Source organism: Lactuca saligna, chromosome 6 (genome assembly GCF_052625555.1).
Source record: "Lactuca saligna cultivar CGN05327 chromosome 6, ASM5262555v1, whole genome shotgun sequence".
NCBI lineage: Eukaryota > Viridiplantae > Streptophyta > Magnoliopsida > Asterales > Asteraceae > Lactuca > Lactuca saligna.
The window spans coordinates 23,668,190-23,688,202 of record NC_136422.1 but is presented as its reverse complement, the minus strand read 5'-3'; the positions used below and the strand labels follow the sequence as shown (position 1 = coordinate 23,688,202).

General features: G+C 34.3%; 1 protein-coding gene across 1 annotated transcript; it reads left to right on the top strand.

Moving 5' to 3' along the window:
* The first annotated feature begins 1,232 nt into the window (after window positions 1-1,232).
* LOC145002382 (replication protein A 70 kDa DNA-binding subunit E-like) lies at window positions 1,233-13,094 on the top strand. The gene is made up of 13 exons (XM_078961669.1): window positions 1,233-1,290; window positions 10,261-10,331; window positions 10,498-10,653; window positions 10,776-11,043; window positions 11,153-11,243; window positions 11,312-11,433; window positions 11,526-11,610; window positions 11,704-11,818; window positions 11,898-12,100; window positions 12,182-12,302; window positions 12,400-12,591; window positions 12,688-12,756; window positions 12,843-13,094. Exons 1-13 carry the CDS (start codon window positions 1,233-1,235, stop codon window positions 13,092-13,094), a joined length of 1,803 nt encoding a protein of 600 aa, XP_078817795.1.
* The last annotated feature ends 6,919 nt before the right edge of the window (window positions 13,095-20,013 follow it).

Below are 20,013 nucleotides of genomic sequence, written 5' to 3'. Positions count from 1 at the left end.
TTAACTAACTTTTTTGTATTTGTAGAATAAGTTTGATTTGGATAAGGTTAACTTGGATCCGGAGCGTGCACAATTGTTGCGGAGTATTGATTCGAGTCTTGCAAAAGTTTACAGAGGCCGAAAAAGTAAAGCTCATTCTTATTTTAAGGATATCGGGGGGCCTGCAGATATCCCAATGGCACTAAAGAACACCCCCCCCCCCCCCCCCAATGGTATGTCACCAGAAAATTGGGCGAAGGCAATCGAACATTTTCAATCGCCCAAATTTTTAAGTCGTTCAGCGTCAAACAAAGAAGTCCGTGCAAAACAACTAGTTGTAAACAGAGGGGGGTCGAGCTCGTACAGTAATGCATGCTTCAAAGAAGTAAGTTATGATATATTTAAATGTTTATTTAAAGTATAATATTTTTTTTTTGTTAAATAGGATATCACTCGAATCGAAGCATTCCGTAAGGCTAATTCCAATCGCCAAGGGGTGTTTTATAGTCCTGCAGTCGAGCAACAATACGTAAGTGGTTAATTTGTATTTTCATATACGTTTTTATATCGTCATGGGTATTTAGTAATATATTTTTATGATGTTTATCATTTTTTGAAAATATAGAATGCTTTACTTCAGGAGATCAATCAACAAACCCAAGCTTCTTCTTCAGCAAGCGGTCTAACGCCAAGTGATACAAGAAAATGTTTTGAAAAAATATTGGGTGTTCGACGCGGACATATTAGAGGCATCGGGCGTAAACCCCCTACCATTGTGTCCATGTATGATCAAGAACAACCGATGACACAAGAACCACCACAATCACAGGTAATTGTTTGTTTAAGTTGAAAAGTATAATGCTATAATGCTATAATGATATGTTGGTAGTTTTTGAAAAATATAATACTATTATGATATATTGGTAATATATTTTGATTTCTTTGTAGGTGGAAATGTTGCAAACGATACTGAAGGACCCGACATGTTCTACGGCATTAGAAGAGTGGTTTCGTTCATTGTCATCACCAAATAATGACGAAAATGATGAGAGTGACGGCGAGGAGTAGAAATTTTAGGATTTTATGAAATGTTTGTTTAGAAGAATACTTTAATTAGGTTGTATGGACTAATATTTTTTATTGTGGATTAATATTTTATAATTGTTATATTGTTTTTGGTTGTGTATGGGTTAAATATAGCTGATTTTATAAAATTGTAGATTTATATTCCATAAAATTGTAACAAAAAAAAAATGAAAAGAGTCTTTTGCAGCGACGCTTTTAGCAGCGACAGGTTTTTAGCAGCGACAGGTATGTATTAGCAGCGACGGATTTTTAGCAGCGACAGGTAAGTATTAGCGGCGACAAGAAGGGCATTAGCGACGACGTATTTGCGGAGACGAGTCGCCGCTAATACTTTTAGCGGCGACAAACCTACTTTTTTGCGGCGACGGTTGTCACCGCTAATATCCGTATTTCTTGTAGTGACCCCTAAACATATTGTGCAACCCTTAAGTTTTAATTCTACGCCTCTAACTACATTGTTTCTTTGTTGAGTTGCAAAGTCTACTAGAAAACAAGTCAAATTCCTATAAAAAAATCCACGGAAACAATCCTGTCGGAAATTTACTACGAAATATCTACGGATTTGGGAAAGAAACCCCCTAAATTTGTGAGGGATTTTGCGAGGGAAACAAACGTACTATAGACAATTTAATAATAGAATTAACTTATGTGTCAGAAAACCAATTTAACAGTAACTAGTCGATAAATTAACTAAGAAGTATTATGATGATTTTAAAATATATCAATTTACTCTATAATTTGTTGGTAAGTTACCTATGGATTACCAACACACACAAACACAAACACACACACAAACACACACACACACACACACACACACACACACACATATATATATATATATATATATATATATATATATATATATATATATATATATATATATATATAGAGAGAGAGAGAGAGAGAGAGAGAGAGAGAGAGAGATAGAGAGAGAGAGAGGTTCATATGTGCATAAACATTTATTGTGCGGACGCTTGTGAAAAGTGTTATTATGTGAAATGACTAAGATAATAGGTTGTTTGGTAATATGAATACGTTCAAACTCACATAATTATTGTCATTATCATGCATGTATTCTTGCTACTTAAATCGTCTATAAGGATGACATGTATTTTTTTATTTTTTTATTTTTATTATTTTTTTATGAATCTCATTTTATCAGAATGTAATCAGAATTTATTCTTCATATTCGTATTTTGTAAAAATTAGAACGAGTGAATAACATTGTATGTGAGCAAGAATGAATGAGAAAACATAATAATATCAATAATTGTGTAACGTTGAACGTATTTAAATTACGAAACAAACTATTCTCTTTATTCTTATAGTATAGTATTGTCTACATATATATATATATATATATATATATATATATATATATATATATATATATATATATATATATATATATATATATATATATATATATATATTCATTTTGAGATGATGATATTTTTTTGTGTGACATGTAGACGCAATCCTAATTATTCTAACAAACTGCACATGTAATATTTTATTCGAATATTTTGAAGGATTCTAAAATTGTTTTAAATAGTTTTACGCATGTAACATCCATAAAAATCACGAAACATTTTAAACTTTTAAAAACAACCCGAAATCATATTTGTTTACAATATATTTTTCAAAACATGTTAAATATCAGAGTTTTCCTAAAATGATAAAGCTAAACACAAAGAGGTGCACGATCATGCCTACGCCTTCCAACGATTTCTGAGGTACCTGAAACATAACCCAAAACTGTAAGCCCAAAGCTTCGTGAATTACCCCGAAAATACCAACACAATAAGTAAAACATGTATAATAACAACAGGCAATGGGTCCACAACTAAAATATTGGATTTCCCTTGAGCCTACATCATAAGTCTGGCTTGCCCTTGGGTCCACAACTTATGTCTGGCTTGCTCCCCGACCAAATTAGTCCTCGGACTGAATACCACTAAGCCCTCAGTACGAGTCTGAAATGTCCTTCCCGTCCCTCAGCTCGTATCTGGAATGATCATGAGCCTTCAGTATGAGTCTGACATGCCCTCCCCGACCCTCAACTAATATCTGGATTGCTCAAGGGTTTGTTGGCTACCGCACGGAGCAATACAACCTCAACTGAACCCACACAATATGTCGATATATAACAGATAATAACATATATAGATACTCAAATGGTATCACAGTTAGTCCTATAGGTCTACCAAAGTAGCATATCAAAACTAGCATGCATATCTATTCCATACTCAGTGTATTAACGAATATCAGGTTATCAAACCAATGGGCCGGCTTTGGTGTCTTCGACCTGGAAGTACAGTGAGGAGAACTCACCTCGCATGCTGAACATAATTGATAAGGTCTGACTCCGAGTCTCAGCTCTCTAACCGATACCTAGTTCCATCAAAATACCCAAAATACCCTCAAGGTCAAACTTGGTCAAAGTCAAAGTTAAAGCCTACTGGTCAAACCCACTAAGACAAATTAGTGAACCCGGCCAAGTCAACTCAACCGAGCTACTCACAAAGCTGACTCATGCGATTACGCGAGGCGTATGCCGAAGGTACGCTTATCGCACGTGAAGCCTCATATTGACCACCATCGGGGTGGCTGACTGAGTACGCGGGGCATAACCTCGCAAACCCTAAATCTTCATTAAGTGCTTAATAGCTTAAGCCCTCAAGCCCATATTTCAGATCCACAACTAAAGCACACCCTAGAGTCATAAAGTTTCCAACTTTATGACTTTACACACCTAATAGGAGCTTAACACAAGGTCTTAATCCATTAAGACCTCCTACAAGATTCATGGAGCAAAACTAACCAAAGGGACTTCATTTTTATGGCTAAGGACCCTTCCTAGGGTCTACATGCCATGCTCAAGATGATACTTTTAGGACCAACAAGATGACATAAAACCCCCATGACTACATCTACAAGATTAAGAGACAACGATGCAAGCTTTACACCTTGAAAGGCTTGGAAATGAAAGATAGATCCCAATTCTAAGTTGCTTCTACCTCCAAGTTGAGCTTGATCTTTTTCGTTCCTCTTCAAATCACACAAACATACTCTTTAATGCTTGAAATTTCCTCATAAGGTGCTTCTAGGGTTTCAAATCACGAAGAGAGGGTAGAGGATGGTTAGGTGAATAGAAATGAGGTCATAAAGATGCTTAAATACCACTTAAACCCTAAAAATTAGGGTTTCCATCTTTTTTTAATATGCTCTGTGTACATGAGTGTATGCTCAGTGTACTAGGGCGCGCCCTAGTACGCTCAACGTACATGTATGCTTAGCATACTTCTCATGCCCAAAATTAGAAGAATGCCACTTGGGCCTCAAGGCACATTCTCTTGGACTTAGGGACCAAAATTCCATATAATAAACTTAAAGGGATAAATTCAGAAATACCTAAACATCAGGATGTTACAATTGATGGGTTTTAGCCATAAGAACTTTCCTATGTGCGCATGCAAAACCCTAATGCTCGGATCTAGGCTTTCTAATTAAACATGCTTTGAATCCAAGACTTCTAATGCCTAATTAGGTTAAATAACAACATTGAAATAGATCTAGAACCATACCTTTGGATTCCTTGTTGATCTTGTTATCTTGGAGCTTCTAGAGTCACAAATGTCACTCCTCTAATGGCTTACAAACACCAATAGCAAGAAAGATGATTTAGGAGAGAGGAAAGGGGAGGAAATCGGCCAGAGTTCTCTTACTTTAGATGAGATGCCGATTTCCCTTACCCATAGGGTCTATTTATACTTGCAGACTCCTTAAGGGTTACAGTCTAAACCCTAATTGGATAATCTTCTCTTAAGGCTATCCAAATCCATTCCTAGCTTCAAACCCCAAGGTTTACTCTACTAAAGCTTCATATTCTCGGCTCTTTGGACCTAGAAGGGTCCAGATTCCTAACTTCAAACCCTAAGGTTTACTCTACTAAAGCTTCATATTCTCGGCTCTCTGGACCTAGAAGGGTCCATATCTATAACACAAACTTGCAAGAGGGGTTTGAGGCATTCAAAACCCCAAAGATGAAGTGATTCAAGCCCTAACCCCAAAATGGAATCTACACAATAGGGAAGGAAAAGGGTTCATTTTTGTACCTCAGAATGAAGCTCCTTTCTTGAATAACTCAGAACAATAACCTTCCTTGGTCCCTCTTGCTGGAACTCTTCTCATTTCTTGCAAAATCACACCAAAAAGCTCAAGATAGCTCTTCCTCTCACTCTACACACTCAAGCTCGCTAGGGTTCTCACTTATGGGAAAGGTAGTCGCAATTGAAGGCCATAAGTGCCTTTAAATATGGCTCGGGCCCAAAGATTTAGGGTTTCTGCCAACAGCGCGGACTCTTCGAGTTGCCTCACCGACTCGTCGAGTCCATTCATTAATCCGAGTCATCAGTTGCGACCTTACTCGACGAGTTGAGGCATCAACTCAAAATAAAAATACTTAAATTATAATATCTGAAAAGAAAAATACTTAAATTATGATAACTGAAAATCCAGATGTTACATTTTGTTTTTTTATTTCATAGATTTCTTCATCAACAAATGTTGCTACAATTAAACAAAAATAAATAGTTTGCTAAAACATAATACAATAGGAAGTTTGTTCTCATTTAGCCATTGAACTTTTAGAGGGAAACAAACATTCGATTTTGTTCACATTTAGTCACTAAACTTTTTTTCGTTATCTATTTACCACTAAACTATTGAAACTGTTCACATTTTACACCGGTCATAAGGGTAAAATGTGAACAATTTCAATAGTTCAATGACAAATAGATAACGAAAAAAAGTTTAGTAACTAAATGTGAACAAAATCAAAAATTTGTTACCCTTTCAAGTCATTATCCATTTTTTTGTTACATTGGGCTTATTGTAGCTTATTGCTATGAGAGTGCCCCTCTCACTTTTAATGATATTTGTTTTTTCAAAAAAAAAAGTGGATTATACACAAGCAAATCAACTAGTTTACCGACCAATTTGAATCTACAAGGAAGCAACCACTATCACATGTTTTACCTTGTCTTCTTTGTGTCTTGATATCCCCTTATCCAAGCACCATTTCATATATTAAACACTTTCACCCAGTATATCTAATAATTTATAGAATAATAAATATTATATAACTTAGCTTTAGAAAGAAAAATCGGCCATCTAAGTTATAAAGATCTATATCTAATCTGCCAAAAGTGTACTTCTACTCGAAAATGTTGTAGGCATAGGCATTTAGTCAACTAAAAATATATGTTTTTATATGAAAAAACAATGATACACATAAAAAGAAACTCGAAAGTAAGTAATACTGTTTTCGTTTAATTTATTTTTAAAATCTAAACATCGCTTGTCTTATTTATAAGAATTATAAACGTTTCATAGTCTCTTTGATTATTTCATTTTTTAAAATATATCTAAATATCATCTTTTGGCTTTTAGTGTACAAAGGATCATACTTTTAGGCAAACAGAATTAGAAGTTTCTTAGCCCCGTGAAAACGTAGTATTGACATTTAATATGAAGTCAAAAAAGAAAGGAATCAAATAAATTGACATTCGTTTAGCGTAAGGTTTGTCGTGTAAAATAAATTAATTGATTTTATCTTATATTCAGGCTGTTATAATCATACCAATAATATTATTATTTCTCTTAGCTGAAGCCAATTTAATTAATATGAATGAAATTTTGGGGATAAGAAGTTTACGACAGAATATAACAAAAATTTGACACCTTATATAAATATAAATTATATAATATATAGGGGAAGATCCATTGAGATCATTTTTTTAGATTGTTAGGGTCATTATTTTAACCTTTGTTTTAAAGCTTATATAATTTTTTAGATTGTTAGGATCGTATTTTTAACCTTTGTTTTAAAGCTTATATTATATGGAAAAAAATAATAAAAAATATGTGAATGCATTAGTTTTTTAACCTTTCTATATACATAAAAGTTTTTTTTATTATGTTTTGTTTGTTTGTTTATTATATATATATATATATATATATATATATATATATATATATATATATATATATATATATATATATATATATATATATATATATATATATATATATATATATATATATATTGCAGATAACGTAAAATATGTACCATAAAAATGTTTTATTGAATTCTTTTTCAACGAATCACTTGCTACATTGATGATGTTGCTAAGTGTATAATTTATTATTTATTTATTTATTTTGTATATGTGCACAACACAAAATATAAACATGTACATTTGAGTTTGTGTATATATATATATATATATATATATATATATATATATATATATATATATATATATATATATATATATATATATATATATATATATATATATATATATATATATATATGCATATTTTTAATTTTTTTTAGATATTTAAAAAGACATCTTAATTATCTAACTTAGCTATAAAAGGCGATTCATAAAAAATTGAAAAAAAAAAAAGTTTTTTCAAATGATGTGTATATGGTACACATTTTATGTTATATGCATAAAAACGAATTCTTTTTTATAAGGTTATGTACATTATAGTAAATATGCAAAACTTTTTAATATGTTAAACATTGTTGTAGCAGGTAATTCGTTAAAATTCTAAAAAAAAAAATTCAAGTAAAATGAGCTCTAAAAGGTGATGAAATTATATGAATAAGATTTTTTATTTTTATTTTTATTTAATTTTAAATTTATTAAATATCAATATGGAAAAAGTTTAAAAAATGATAAAGTATGATATTTTTTTTTTTTTTGATAAAGAATAAACCTTAAAACAACCATTGAAAAACTGATCCTAATGATCTTAATAAATATATATATATATATATATATATATATATATATATATATATATATATATATATATATACCCTAATAAATAACAATTTTTTGACACTTGGCACTTTCATATGCATTTAGACAAATGTCATTTTCTACATTTTTCAATTTTTTTTAAAATTCCACATGTAAATGTATTAGAAAGCCACATGGAATGCAGCTAAACCGTTGAAGACACGTATGTCTACATAAATTGTTTCCTCAATTAACTCCTTATACAAAGCAACAAAGATACGTTTGCCAACTGATTAGTCTTCAATCACGGTGGATTGAAGGATTCGATTTCAAAATCATATCGGTTTCTTTTAACCAAATCTTCTCTGTGTATGGCCTCACAATGTACTTACATGATTAGCCTTCAATCACGGTGGATTGAAGGATTCGATTTCAAAATCCTTCGTCTTTTACTTATAGCAGGTAATAATTTCCAAAAATTACTTTCAATTACATCTATAATACATTCATGAGTCGTTTCTTTTCAATTTCGTTTATACATGCACCACTCGTCTTCTTCACGCTGGAATCAACTGTCTTCAACAATTGACATTATCATCCCAATAACTACATAAGGTTAGTATTATGCCCATTTATATATGCACGATGCATTTCCTTTTGTTTTCAATTATCTTTTTTTTTTAACACATTGTAACAAGACCATTTGTATAATGTCCGCCAACTGTTCGATGTAATGTTAATCTCAATTTCTTTGTTTCAAATGTTCAACATATTATGCCTTCTGTTTTCTTTCTTTTTTATGTTAAGAACGGATTTTGAGTCAACATATAGCATTGATGTATCACATAAACTTAATAAAAAGTAAAAGATTGATAAACAGTTAACAACGTTTGATGTCTTAATTACTATTGAATCTATACAATACCAAATATTATTGCTTATATTGAGTGAACATATACGATTCTACTTTGTCGTATATAGCATTGATGTATTCTTTTTTATCTCTCTGTGTCGATATCCCTTTGTGCCTTTTTAATCAACCCGGATGAGGATGAACTGTCGTTTGTGTGTTTGTAATTGTCATTTCTGTATGAGCAGGGGCAGAATGGTAATTTTTGTTAAATTTGACCGTGTATCATACTAACATTACATAAATTATCACTCCCAACAGTTTGATAATTTTGTGCCTTTTTAATCAACTCGGATGAGGATGAACTGTCGTTTGTGTGTTTGTAATTGTCATTTCTGTATGATAATTTTGTGATACAGTTTTTATTGATATATACATTTGAATCCTTTTAGTTTTTATTGAAATATACATTTGATAGTTAAATTTATAAAATGGGATTCATATAAAAAAAATTTAAATATCACCTGTCGCTTTTAATTTATTATCACATTCATAACATTTATGAATTTTTACATTACATATATAGATAGAAGAATTATGTGGCTTTTTAGTTTTAAAATTTAAATAAAAAACTTTGTAAAACTTTTGTACTAATTGTTTAAAAACAGCATATAGCGTTCTACTTTGTCGTATACATCACTCCCAACAGTTTGATAATTTTGTACTTAGTTTTTATTGATATATACATTTGAATCCTTTTAGTTTTTATTCAAATATACATTTAAAATATCACCTGTTGCTTCTAATTTATTATCAGATTCATAACATTTATGATTTTTTACATTACATATATAGATAGAAGAATTATGTGGCTTTTTAGTTTTAAAAATTAAATAAAAATCCCATAAAACTTTTGTACTGATTGTTTAAAAACAGCATATAGCATTCTACGTTGTCGTATACATCATTCATATATTCATGTCTATCGCTCTGTTTTAATAGTTATGTATGAATAGTGGCAAAATCGTCATAAGGGCAAAATTGTCATATATAGCTATCTTAAGTTTCAAAATTTTCATATTATCTTTGCACTCATCTAATGTAACAATTATTATTATAAGAAACATAAGCAGTAAAAATATAAGCCTATTGCAAAACTAAAACAAAAACAACATTAAGCCTATACATAACACAACTAGATAAGCCTTTAGATTTGTTTTCAATTATAAGGACATTCCTGTCAAAGAGCAACTTGTGATTTTTTTTATCAAGCAAATCTGAAAAAACAACCTGGACAGCTAACATCATATGGATTTACATATATACTTTTTGTTCCTTTTTAATAAGGATAATTCATGCAAGTTGTTTGCACCTAGATCTTTTTTGTTATTGACCACACACTGTTTTTTTTATGTCTCTCTGTATCGATATCTCTTTGTGCCTTTTTAATCAACCCAGTTAATCAACCCGAGTGAGGATGCACTGTGGTCTCTGTGTTTGTAATTGTCATTTCTATATGAGTAGGGGCAGAATGGTCATTTTCGTTAAATTTGACCATGTATCATACTAACATTACAGAAATTTTCGATGCAACTGTAATTTTGAAAAGAAATTTTATGAGTTACACAATCAATTATCTAAACAGGGGAATAAATAATAAATTGTATCCTGATTACTTTGCTTATTATTCTCAAATCTAACGTATACTATCATTCTCAATTTTGTTCATTATATAATCAATGTTTTATTTTTATCTTACAGCTCATGGATCCAACACAAATTACAATGATTAATGATTTAGGCCTCTCAAATGACAACTACACAATTAAAGTGAGAATAATCCAGCTTTGGAAACAAACAACTTGGTCGAAACCACATGAGACACGACAAATCGGAATGATTTTAATGGATGAAGAGGTGTTTAAACTTAATTGGTTTAAACATATTTAATGATTTCAACTTATCATATTATTACTTATACACTATTATGTTAATCATATAGTTCTTTATGTCTTATTTATTTAATTGTTTTTTTTAAGGGTAATAAAATTGAATGCACTGTGGAGAAACAATATGTTATACTGGGAAAAGCACTTGAAGAATATGCTGATGTTTACATTCATCAGCCAACACTTGGTTTATATGTTGATGATGCCATGAAGTTTGTTGACATTAAAAACAAATTGTTTTTTCAATATACCACTAGAGTAAACAAGTGCATTGGTTTTAATGGGCCCTTGAATTCTTTCGCTTTTGCAAACTTCCAAGATGTTATCGATAAGGCGATCCCTTCAACTATTTCTTTTGGTAAAGTTCACAACTTTGATTTCACATTTTACTTCTTATAATATATTTATATAAATTGTCCATGCTAACACTAATTATATACTAACATCTTACATAATGTATATTATAGATGTGATCAGTAATGTTTTTCAATGCTATCCACTGGAACCTGCAACCCAAAAACTTGATAAAAGGATTACATTGAAATTGGAAGATTTAGAGTATGTTTCTTTTAAAACTTGTGTATTATTACTTTAAAAAAATGTTGTTTTAATTCATATACATTTAGGGGACGACAAGTGCTTGCTACTTTGTGGGGAGATTACGCTGAACAAATTGATTCCTATGTATCCAAACAGCGGGTGAATTTTGTAATGATTATTCAATGTGCTAGGTGGAAGGATTACCGAGGTCCTTTTATTAATATAATGTTATATCTTTACCATTTTCAATGTTTATCTAAGAAATGATTTAATCCAATATTTTTTTCATTTTCTTTTCAGGTCGTGTATATGTGAATAACACATATTTAGCAACAAAGCTATTCATTGATGAGCAAGTTGAAGAAATTATTGATTTAAAAAAAAAGTTTGATTATGTTTCAATCAAGTCCTTTATATATTACTATTAAAATAAATTTATTTTTAATTGATAGTTTGCTTACACTTTATTTGTAAACAGGTTTAATGAAAAAGAAAGTGGATCGGTTTCTTCATGTTCTCGTGCTACAACGTCTTCTATGATGTATATTGTACATGATGACTTTCAGATTTCCATGATCCACGAATTAGATGAGGTATATTTACATTATTAAATCTTAAATTAGTAATGCTTAATTTTCCTGATTCAACACCATTGGTTATTACTAATAATAGGGGAGTTATGCCATCATTCTTGGAACAATTAATATATTTAAAGATAATCAAGAATGGTACTACCCGACTTGCAAGAACCGTAAGAGAAAGGTTCATAAAATGCCCATTGATCAGGAAAATCTTTTGGATCATGTGGCTGAGAATGAATCTTGGGTATGTACACAACAGAAGTGCAAAAACCAAGTCATAGTTGCTGAACCAAGGTATAATAAGAAATTTAATATTCTTTCATTATTGTATTTATCTAATTTGTATGGTTTTTATTTGATTTTTAAATACCTTAGTTTTATGCTCAAAATTCGAGTACAAGGCTTGGTAGGAGTAGTGACACTTACTCTGTTTGATCGGGATGTTAGAAGTATTCTAAACATTTCAGCATCAGATTTGATAGAAAAGTATGAAAAGGTATATATTATAAAAAAATCCATTATATAAAATTCATAATTTATTCTAATCATTTCTACATTTTAAGTCTAATTTTGTTTCATTTACTTTTTTTTAGATGGATGACACTGTTGCTTTTCCTGTTGAGATCAATGAACTTATTGGTAGAAAAATGGCTTTCAAAATTATAGTTAGAGGCTTTACCGCTGGAAGAAAATACATTCGTAGTTACAACATATTAAAGATAAGTGATGATGTTGACATAATTTCTGCACTCGAGAAGCTTGAAAAAGCAAACCACATTGAACAGGTTTACCTACAAATAAGTCTTAATCCGTCTACAAATTATGTTTTATATACTTGATATTACCAATCTAAATTGCACTTTACAAACTGTTACATATAGGACACTGAAACTGAGTCTGTTAATGTCGTGGTCTCAGATTTCAACTCTCAGGATACAATTGGTTTTAAGGTATAATTTCCTACTTTTTTTGCCCTTCACTCATTTTACATTACTCCTATGTCAATCATTAACATATGTTAATTCTTGCATTTAAGGGTTCTGCTTCCTTCGTTGCTGATAATACTCCTATCTCTACTTTTCCAAATACAATTTCAATGACTCCATCAACCAACCATGACACCACTAGCCTGCTGTCACCAACCACCAATGTGAAACGTAAACTTGTAGATGTTTACGATCTTGAAGATACTGTTTGTCAGTCATCAACAAAACCTTCAAAAAAATCCATTGGAATCAAGGAAACTGTTGTGTCCACCCAACTATTGATTCCTAAAGTCGAGAAGTGAGATCTTATGAACGTTTCAAACGATTTTCAGTTTTTCGTTTTTTATTTATCATTCAAGTCGAACATCAATTTTTAGATTTTATGGTTTGTCAAGAATACTTTTGTTGTTGGTTTCACATATTCCGTTTTCTTTCTTTTTATGTTAAGAATGGATTTTGAGTGAACATATAGCATTGAAAGCCATTTTTTTTTATCTCTCTATGTCAATATCTCTTTGTGCCTTTTTAATCAACACAGGTGAGGATGAACTGTGGTCTGTGTGTTTGTAATTGTCATTTCTGTATGAGTAGGGGCAGAACGGTCATTTTTGTTAAATCTGACCATTTATCTTACTAACATTACAGAAATTGTCACTCCTAACAGTTTGATAATTTTGTACTTAGTTTTTATTGATATATACATTTGAATCCTTTTAGTTTTTATTGAAATATACATTTGATAATTAAATTTATAAAATGGGATTCATATCAAAAAATAAATAAATAAAAAAATTGAAATATCACCTGTCGCTTCCAATTTATTATCACATTCATAACATTTATGATTTTTTACATTACATATATAGATAGAAGAATTATGTGGCTTTTTAGTTTTAAAATTTAAATAAAAAACTTTGTAAAACTTTTGTACTGATTGTTTAAAAACAACATATAGCATTCTACTTTGTTGTATACATCACTCCCAACAGTTTGATAATTTTGTACTCAGTTTTTATTGATATATACATTTGAATCCTTTTAGTTTTTACTCAAATAGACATTTAAAATATCACCTGTTGCTTCCAATTTATTATCAGATTCATAACATTTATGATTTTTTACATTACATATATAAATAGAAGAATTATGTGGCTTCTTAGTTTTAAAAATTAAATAAAAATCCTAGTAAAACTTTTGTACTTATTGTTTAAAAACAGCATATAGCATTCTACTTTGTCGTATACATCATTCATATATTCATGTCTATCGCTCTGTTTTAATAGTTATGTATGAATAGTGGCAAAATTATCATAAGGGCAAAATCGTCATATATAGCTATCTTAAGTTTCAAAATTTTCATATTATCTTTGCACTCATCGAATGTAACAATTATTATTATAAGAAACATAAGCAGTAAAAATATAAGCCTATTGCAAAACTAAAACAAAAACAACATTAAGCCTATACATAACACAACTAGATAAGCCTTTGGATTTGTTTTCAATTATAACGGCATTCATGTCAAAGAGCAACTTGTGATTTTTTTATCAAGCAAATCTGAAAAAACAACCTGGACAGCTAATTGAATGTGTGTTTAGACACTCCAGAAATAATAAGCACAACATAATACAACATCGTGCAAGCTCCCACATTTGCCACACCGACTGTGGCTCTGCTGACCTCTGGACCTATGATCCGAAACATTGGGCTTCTTTCCCGAACTCCCTGTACCCGAAGCCACCTCCGGCTTTCTCTTCTTCTCCATCTCAAGATCAATCTCTCTCTCTCTCTCTCTCTCGCCCTCGCAATCATATCATCCAACGTCTTACAGCTGCATCATCTCACAAACTGGCGGATATCACTCCACAACATCTCATGATAACAGGCCTTCTTCATTTCCTCATCAGCTACGTACCGAGGAACAAGAAGAGCCCTCTCTCTGAACTTGGTGGTAATCTCCGCCACTGACTCTATAGTCTGAGTAAGGTCCTGAAATTCTCTTGCTAACTGTTGCACCTCGATAACCGGTGCAAACTCGGCTCTATATCGGGTGGTAAAATTAGCCCAAGCCATAGCATCAAGTGTTGTGTCATCGCCGATACCATACCCAACCTGCTCCCACCAGTCACGTGCCATGTCCTTCAGAAGACAGGATGCTAATCTGACCTTGTCCCCCTTGAGACATCTGCTGGTGCGGAATGCGTTGGCAACATCTACCAACCACCTAGTACTCGCAATCGGGGTCCCACGCCCCATGGTTGTCTGGAGCTCCACAAGCCCGGAACTCCCTGAAGGTGAGTGTGCGCGACCCCATAATGGCCGCCATCTCAGCACGAAATGTGCTCAACTTCTCATCCATCAACTCCAAAATACCCTCCTTGATCGAACCGAAGATCACAGTAGTCTGCTCAAGTATGATACGGGTAACCTCTAAAGTGAAAAAACTCCTTAGTCTGCTCATCCAACTACTCGGCTCCTGAGCTTGATTCTGATCCCTCCCCGGCACCTGAACTGCCGCTTGCTAGTCTAGGGCGTAAGACAAGCATTCTAAAAACACATCACATTACATGATATAAACACTTATATATCTCGAGGGATCGCTATTATTACAGGTTTCCTGGTTTCGCCTCGGCCTTCCTTGATTCAAGTACAGATCCTCTGCTTTCAGTAGTATGGGCCCCTACTACCTTCCACATCTATCTGTACTTTCCTCAAGAACTACCTCGACTCCACCAAGTCATTGCGACTGCTACTGATCTCTACTACTCTCATCCTAGGCTTGCCCTAGGGAAATCTCTGACTCAACCAAAAACCAGTCCTCAGCTGCTGAAGGCCTCCTTGTAATGCCAATTAGTCATCACCTGAATACCACCACATGTGACGAGGCTCAGATAATCCTTCGAGTAAAAGACTCATTCCTACAATGGTTGGACTCAAACAAGAGCTGCGCAGTAGGGCCAAATCTAGCACTATGAGATTATTCAACCCTGATCACATGTGATGTGACGTATTCACCTAATGACTAACTCCCATCACTCGGAGTCCCACAAAACACAAAGAAAGCAACATTCGTACGCAGGAACTAATCAAGAAACTCTATTCTCATAACAAGAAACTATACTACCGTACAATGCTAAGCTCACAATATCAGGCATAACCTAAACATGCTATCCTACTGCTGTCTACTCAATACTAGCATGCAATTATCATAAAGCTGAAACACATATATCAGGCACATAAGCCATCCTCCTAGATCCTTAGTCCTATTCAAGCATATTGTTCTACTGAAACTGAAACAGTTAATCATAATATAAACTTGTATGGGTAATCTGGGAGTACTTACTTGAGCTTGGCTGATCGCATGCACCACACCCTTTTCTTTTAAGAAAACTCATTTTCTTTCTAAGTTCTTTTTCAAAATTCTTTTCGAATATGTTTCTCTTTTGAAAATCTTTTACTATTTTATTAGTTTGAGTTTAGTCACACCCGTAAGTGTGCCTGAATCCCTCAAACCAAGGCTCTGATACCAACTTGTAACGACCCAAAATACGACCCAAATTTTTTTGTATAAATAGTGCTGAAAGCTAACAATCATCCATAATATATAATGAAACCATACGTCAAAAATCCCAAAAATTTATAATAGATGTGTCATGACAAAAGAAATGTATCAACATATCACAGTATCTGAAACAAACTCCCAGGATAAAAGTAACTAAAGCTGTGGTGTGTGCGATGCCATCAACCCGAGCTCTTCCCTTTGCTAGCGGAAGTACCTGAAACCAAAACTAAAAACTGTAAGAAAGAAGCTTAGTAAGCTCCCCCAAACTACCACATACCATACAATAACATATAAAGCACATACTGGGCCTTGCTCACTGCATCAGACCGTGTCCGGAAACTACATCGGACCAAAGTCCGAAAACTAACCAGGGCCTTGCCCTCTGCATCGGACCAAAGTACGGAACTAATTGCATCGGGCCAAAGTCCGGAACTGACTGCATCGGACAGAAGTCCCGAACTGACTGTAGCGGACCGAAGTCCGGAACTGACTGGGACCTTGTCCCCTGCATCAGAACGAAGTCCAGAAATGACTGAACATAACATGCCATAAACATATCAACTAGCATGAACACATATACTGCATATTGCATCGGACCATGATCTAGAACACATAACACAAAACATGCTTGAATCACAAAGACATCAAGCAATCTAACTACTACATCAGACCGAGGTCCGGAACTACTCCTAACTAAACGGGTCGGCATTGTGGCTGTAGACCCGTTCCTACTGGAAGGAAACTCACCTCGTAATGCTGGCTGTTGAGATGCTAACTCTTAAAGTGGTTGATTGCTGCTTCAGAACTGTCTAGCTACAAATCCCAAAAACACTAGATTAGGTACTTATAAATGTCCTCAATATAAAATGAATGTTTTACCCCTTATCAAAGTCAACTCCCTAGTCAAAGTCAAGTTGCAGTTGACCGGACTCGCTGAGTCAGGGTGCAAACTCGCCGAGTCCCTCCATTACTAACTCTGACTTTAGCTCACCGAGTCCTTTCCCCACTCACCAATTCACCCTGAACTCACAACTCGAAGAAAGACGGTGGACTCACGACTCGATTCGTCGAGTCCAAAGAACAACTCGCCGAGTCCTAACCTGCAGATTTCATACAATCAATTCTAATCTATTCCAGAACATCTGAATTGAAGATCTAAGCTCCTGGGACCATCTGAACACGTGAAGTTGCTAACTTCACGTGTAACTAAAAAGGAATGAGGCTATTTCACTCAAACTCTATTTTAATCGGAAAAACACATCCGACTCGCCGAGTTGTATGAACAACTCGTCGAGTCTAAGGTAATCTTCATCGGACTTGCCAATTTGCTCATCCAACTCGCTGAGTCCACAACTATCTTCATATGACTCGCCGAGTCAACCTTGTGACTCACCGAGTCCATTCAGTCCTTTTCCATACAAACTTGATTTGAGCCATGCAGCGGCTCCAAATCACAGATCCAAGCTTCTAGGGCATGCTTATCACGTAAACTTGCAAACTTTACATGCATGCATGGCTTTAAAGGCTTCAAATGCCAAATCTAGTCTCTTAATGGGGTTCTAAGCTCAAGAGGGACCTCAATCACGACCACAACTGAAACTTTACACTTCTAGAATGCAATGAGGGTCTATATCTGAAGTATAACCCGATCATAAGGCTTCATCACAAAGGATTTGGGGTTTTTGGACTTAAAAGCAACAATTTGGGGTAAAAAAAGATCTACTAGATCAATAAGCAAGATGGAGACTTTATTACCAGAAAAGATGACCACAAATGAGTGTATTCTGGATCTACTTCCTCTTCCTTGAACTCTTCAACCTTCTCCTTCTTCTACTTGTTCCAAAAGTTCCTTCACAAAGTAACAATCACTCACACACTCTATAAGGGGGATATGGTTCGGTAAAGGATGCTCTGAGGGTGATGGAGGCAAAGTTGGGCCGCATTAATGCGTTTAAATAGAGTGCAAACCCTTAAAATTAGGGCTTCATCCAGACAGGCGGACTCGCTGAGTCCCAGCGTATGGATGTGTCGAGTAGGCAACTCAATTTGCATGATCATCCCATCTCTACTCAACGGGTCGGGCTACAGACTCTTCTAGTACCCTTTAAGAAATGAAATTACTTTATTTAAATCACATACCAGAAATGAGGCGTTAAAACTCTCCCCCACTTATCTTAGACTCCATCCTCGAAGTCTGTTGCTGTTGTCGTATCTAAAAATAATTCTGGATAATGCTCCCTCATCTCCCCCTCGGACTCCCACGTCCACTCAGAACCCTTTCGGTGCTGCCACTGCACCTTCACTAACTGAACCACCTTGTTCCTCAAGGTCTTCGTCTTTCGATCTAAGATCGCCACTGGTCTCTAGATATAATTCAGGCTACTATCAACCTGAATATCCTCCAAGGGTACAACTTCTGACTCGTCCACCAAACACTTTTTCAACTGAGAAACATGGAAAGTGTTGTGGATCTGGCTGAGCTCTGCCGGAAGATCCAACCGTTAAGCAACCCGACCCACCCGGGCCAAAACCTTAAAAGGACCAATGAACTTCGGGCCCAACTTGCCCCTCTTCCGAAACCTGATAACACCCTTCCAGGGTGATACCTTCAGGAGGACCATATCGCCCACCTGAAACTCCAAGTCCAAACGCCTCCTGTTGGCGTAACTCTTCTGCCTACTCTGCGTAGTCTGTAGTCTACACGAAGTCTTCTATTCCTTATGGGAGGGATAGTATTGGTGTGGTGCGTAAGGCTCGTTTCAATTTTCAGAACGCCTTCTCTTTTTTCTCTTCCCAGTCAAAGGCCATGCCCTTTTGGGTCAATGTTGTAATAGGTTTCGCAATTCATGAGAAGTTATGTATCAGTCTGCGATAGTAGCCAGCTAGGCCTAGAAATTGGTGAATTTTTGTGGGCATCTTTGGTGCTGACCAGTTCTCAATGGCTTTGATTTTGGATGGGTCCACGTGGATTTCATCCTTGCTAACCACGTGACCTAAGAGTTAGAATCTTCGGATCCAAAATTCGCATTTAGAGAACTTCGCATAGAGCTTCTCTGATCGTAGTGTTCCTAGGACTTGTCATAGATGATCGCTATGTTCCTCCTTACTTCGTATGTAGATAAGTATGTTATCGATGAAGACAATGATAAACTGATCCAAGTAAGGATGGCATACCCTATTCATTAAGTCCATGAATACTGCGGGCACAGTGGTCAATCCGAATGGCATCACTACGAAGTCGTAGTGTTCGTAACGCGTTCGGAAGGCTGTCTTTGGAACATCTTCCTCTAGAACTCATAATTGGTGATACCTGGATCTTAGATCAATCTTTGAAAAGTAGTTCGCCCCTTGCATTTGGTCGAATAAGTCGTCTATGCGAGGTAGGGGATAACAATTTTTGACGGTTAGCTTGTTCAATTCCCTATAGTTGATACAAATACAAAACGATCTGTCTTTCTTCTTCACAAATAAGATCGGTGCTCACCATGGTGAGAAGCTTGTTCTAATAAAGCCCTTGTTGAGCAGTTCGTTAAGTTGACCGGATAATTCCTGCATCTCTGCTGGTGCTTGACGATAAGGCGATTTGGCTGCTAGGGTAGCTCCTGGGACTAAGTCGATTTTGAACTCGACTTGGCGTTGCGGGGTTAATCCTGGTAATT

Coding starts and splice junctions, on each gene's coding strand:
- LOC145002382 (XM_078961669.1), top strand. CDS start 1,233: ATGAAAAGAGTCTTTTGCAGCGACGCTTTTAGCAGCGACAGGTTTTTA. Junction 12,101..12,181: donor GTCATAGTTGCTGAACCAAG/GTATAATAAGAA, acceptor TAAATACCTTAG/TTTTATGCTCAAAATTCGAG. Junction 12,757..12,842: donor AGGATACAATTGGTTTTAAG/GTATAATTTCCT, acceptor CTTGCATTTAAG/GGTTCTGCTTCCTTCGTTGC.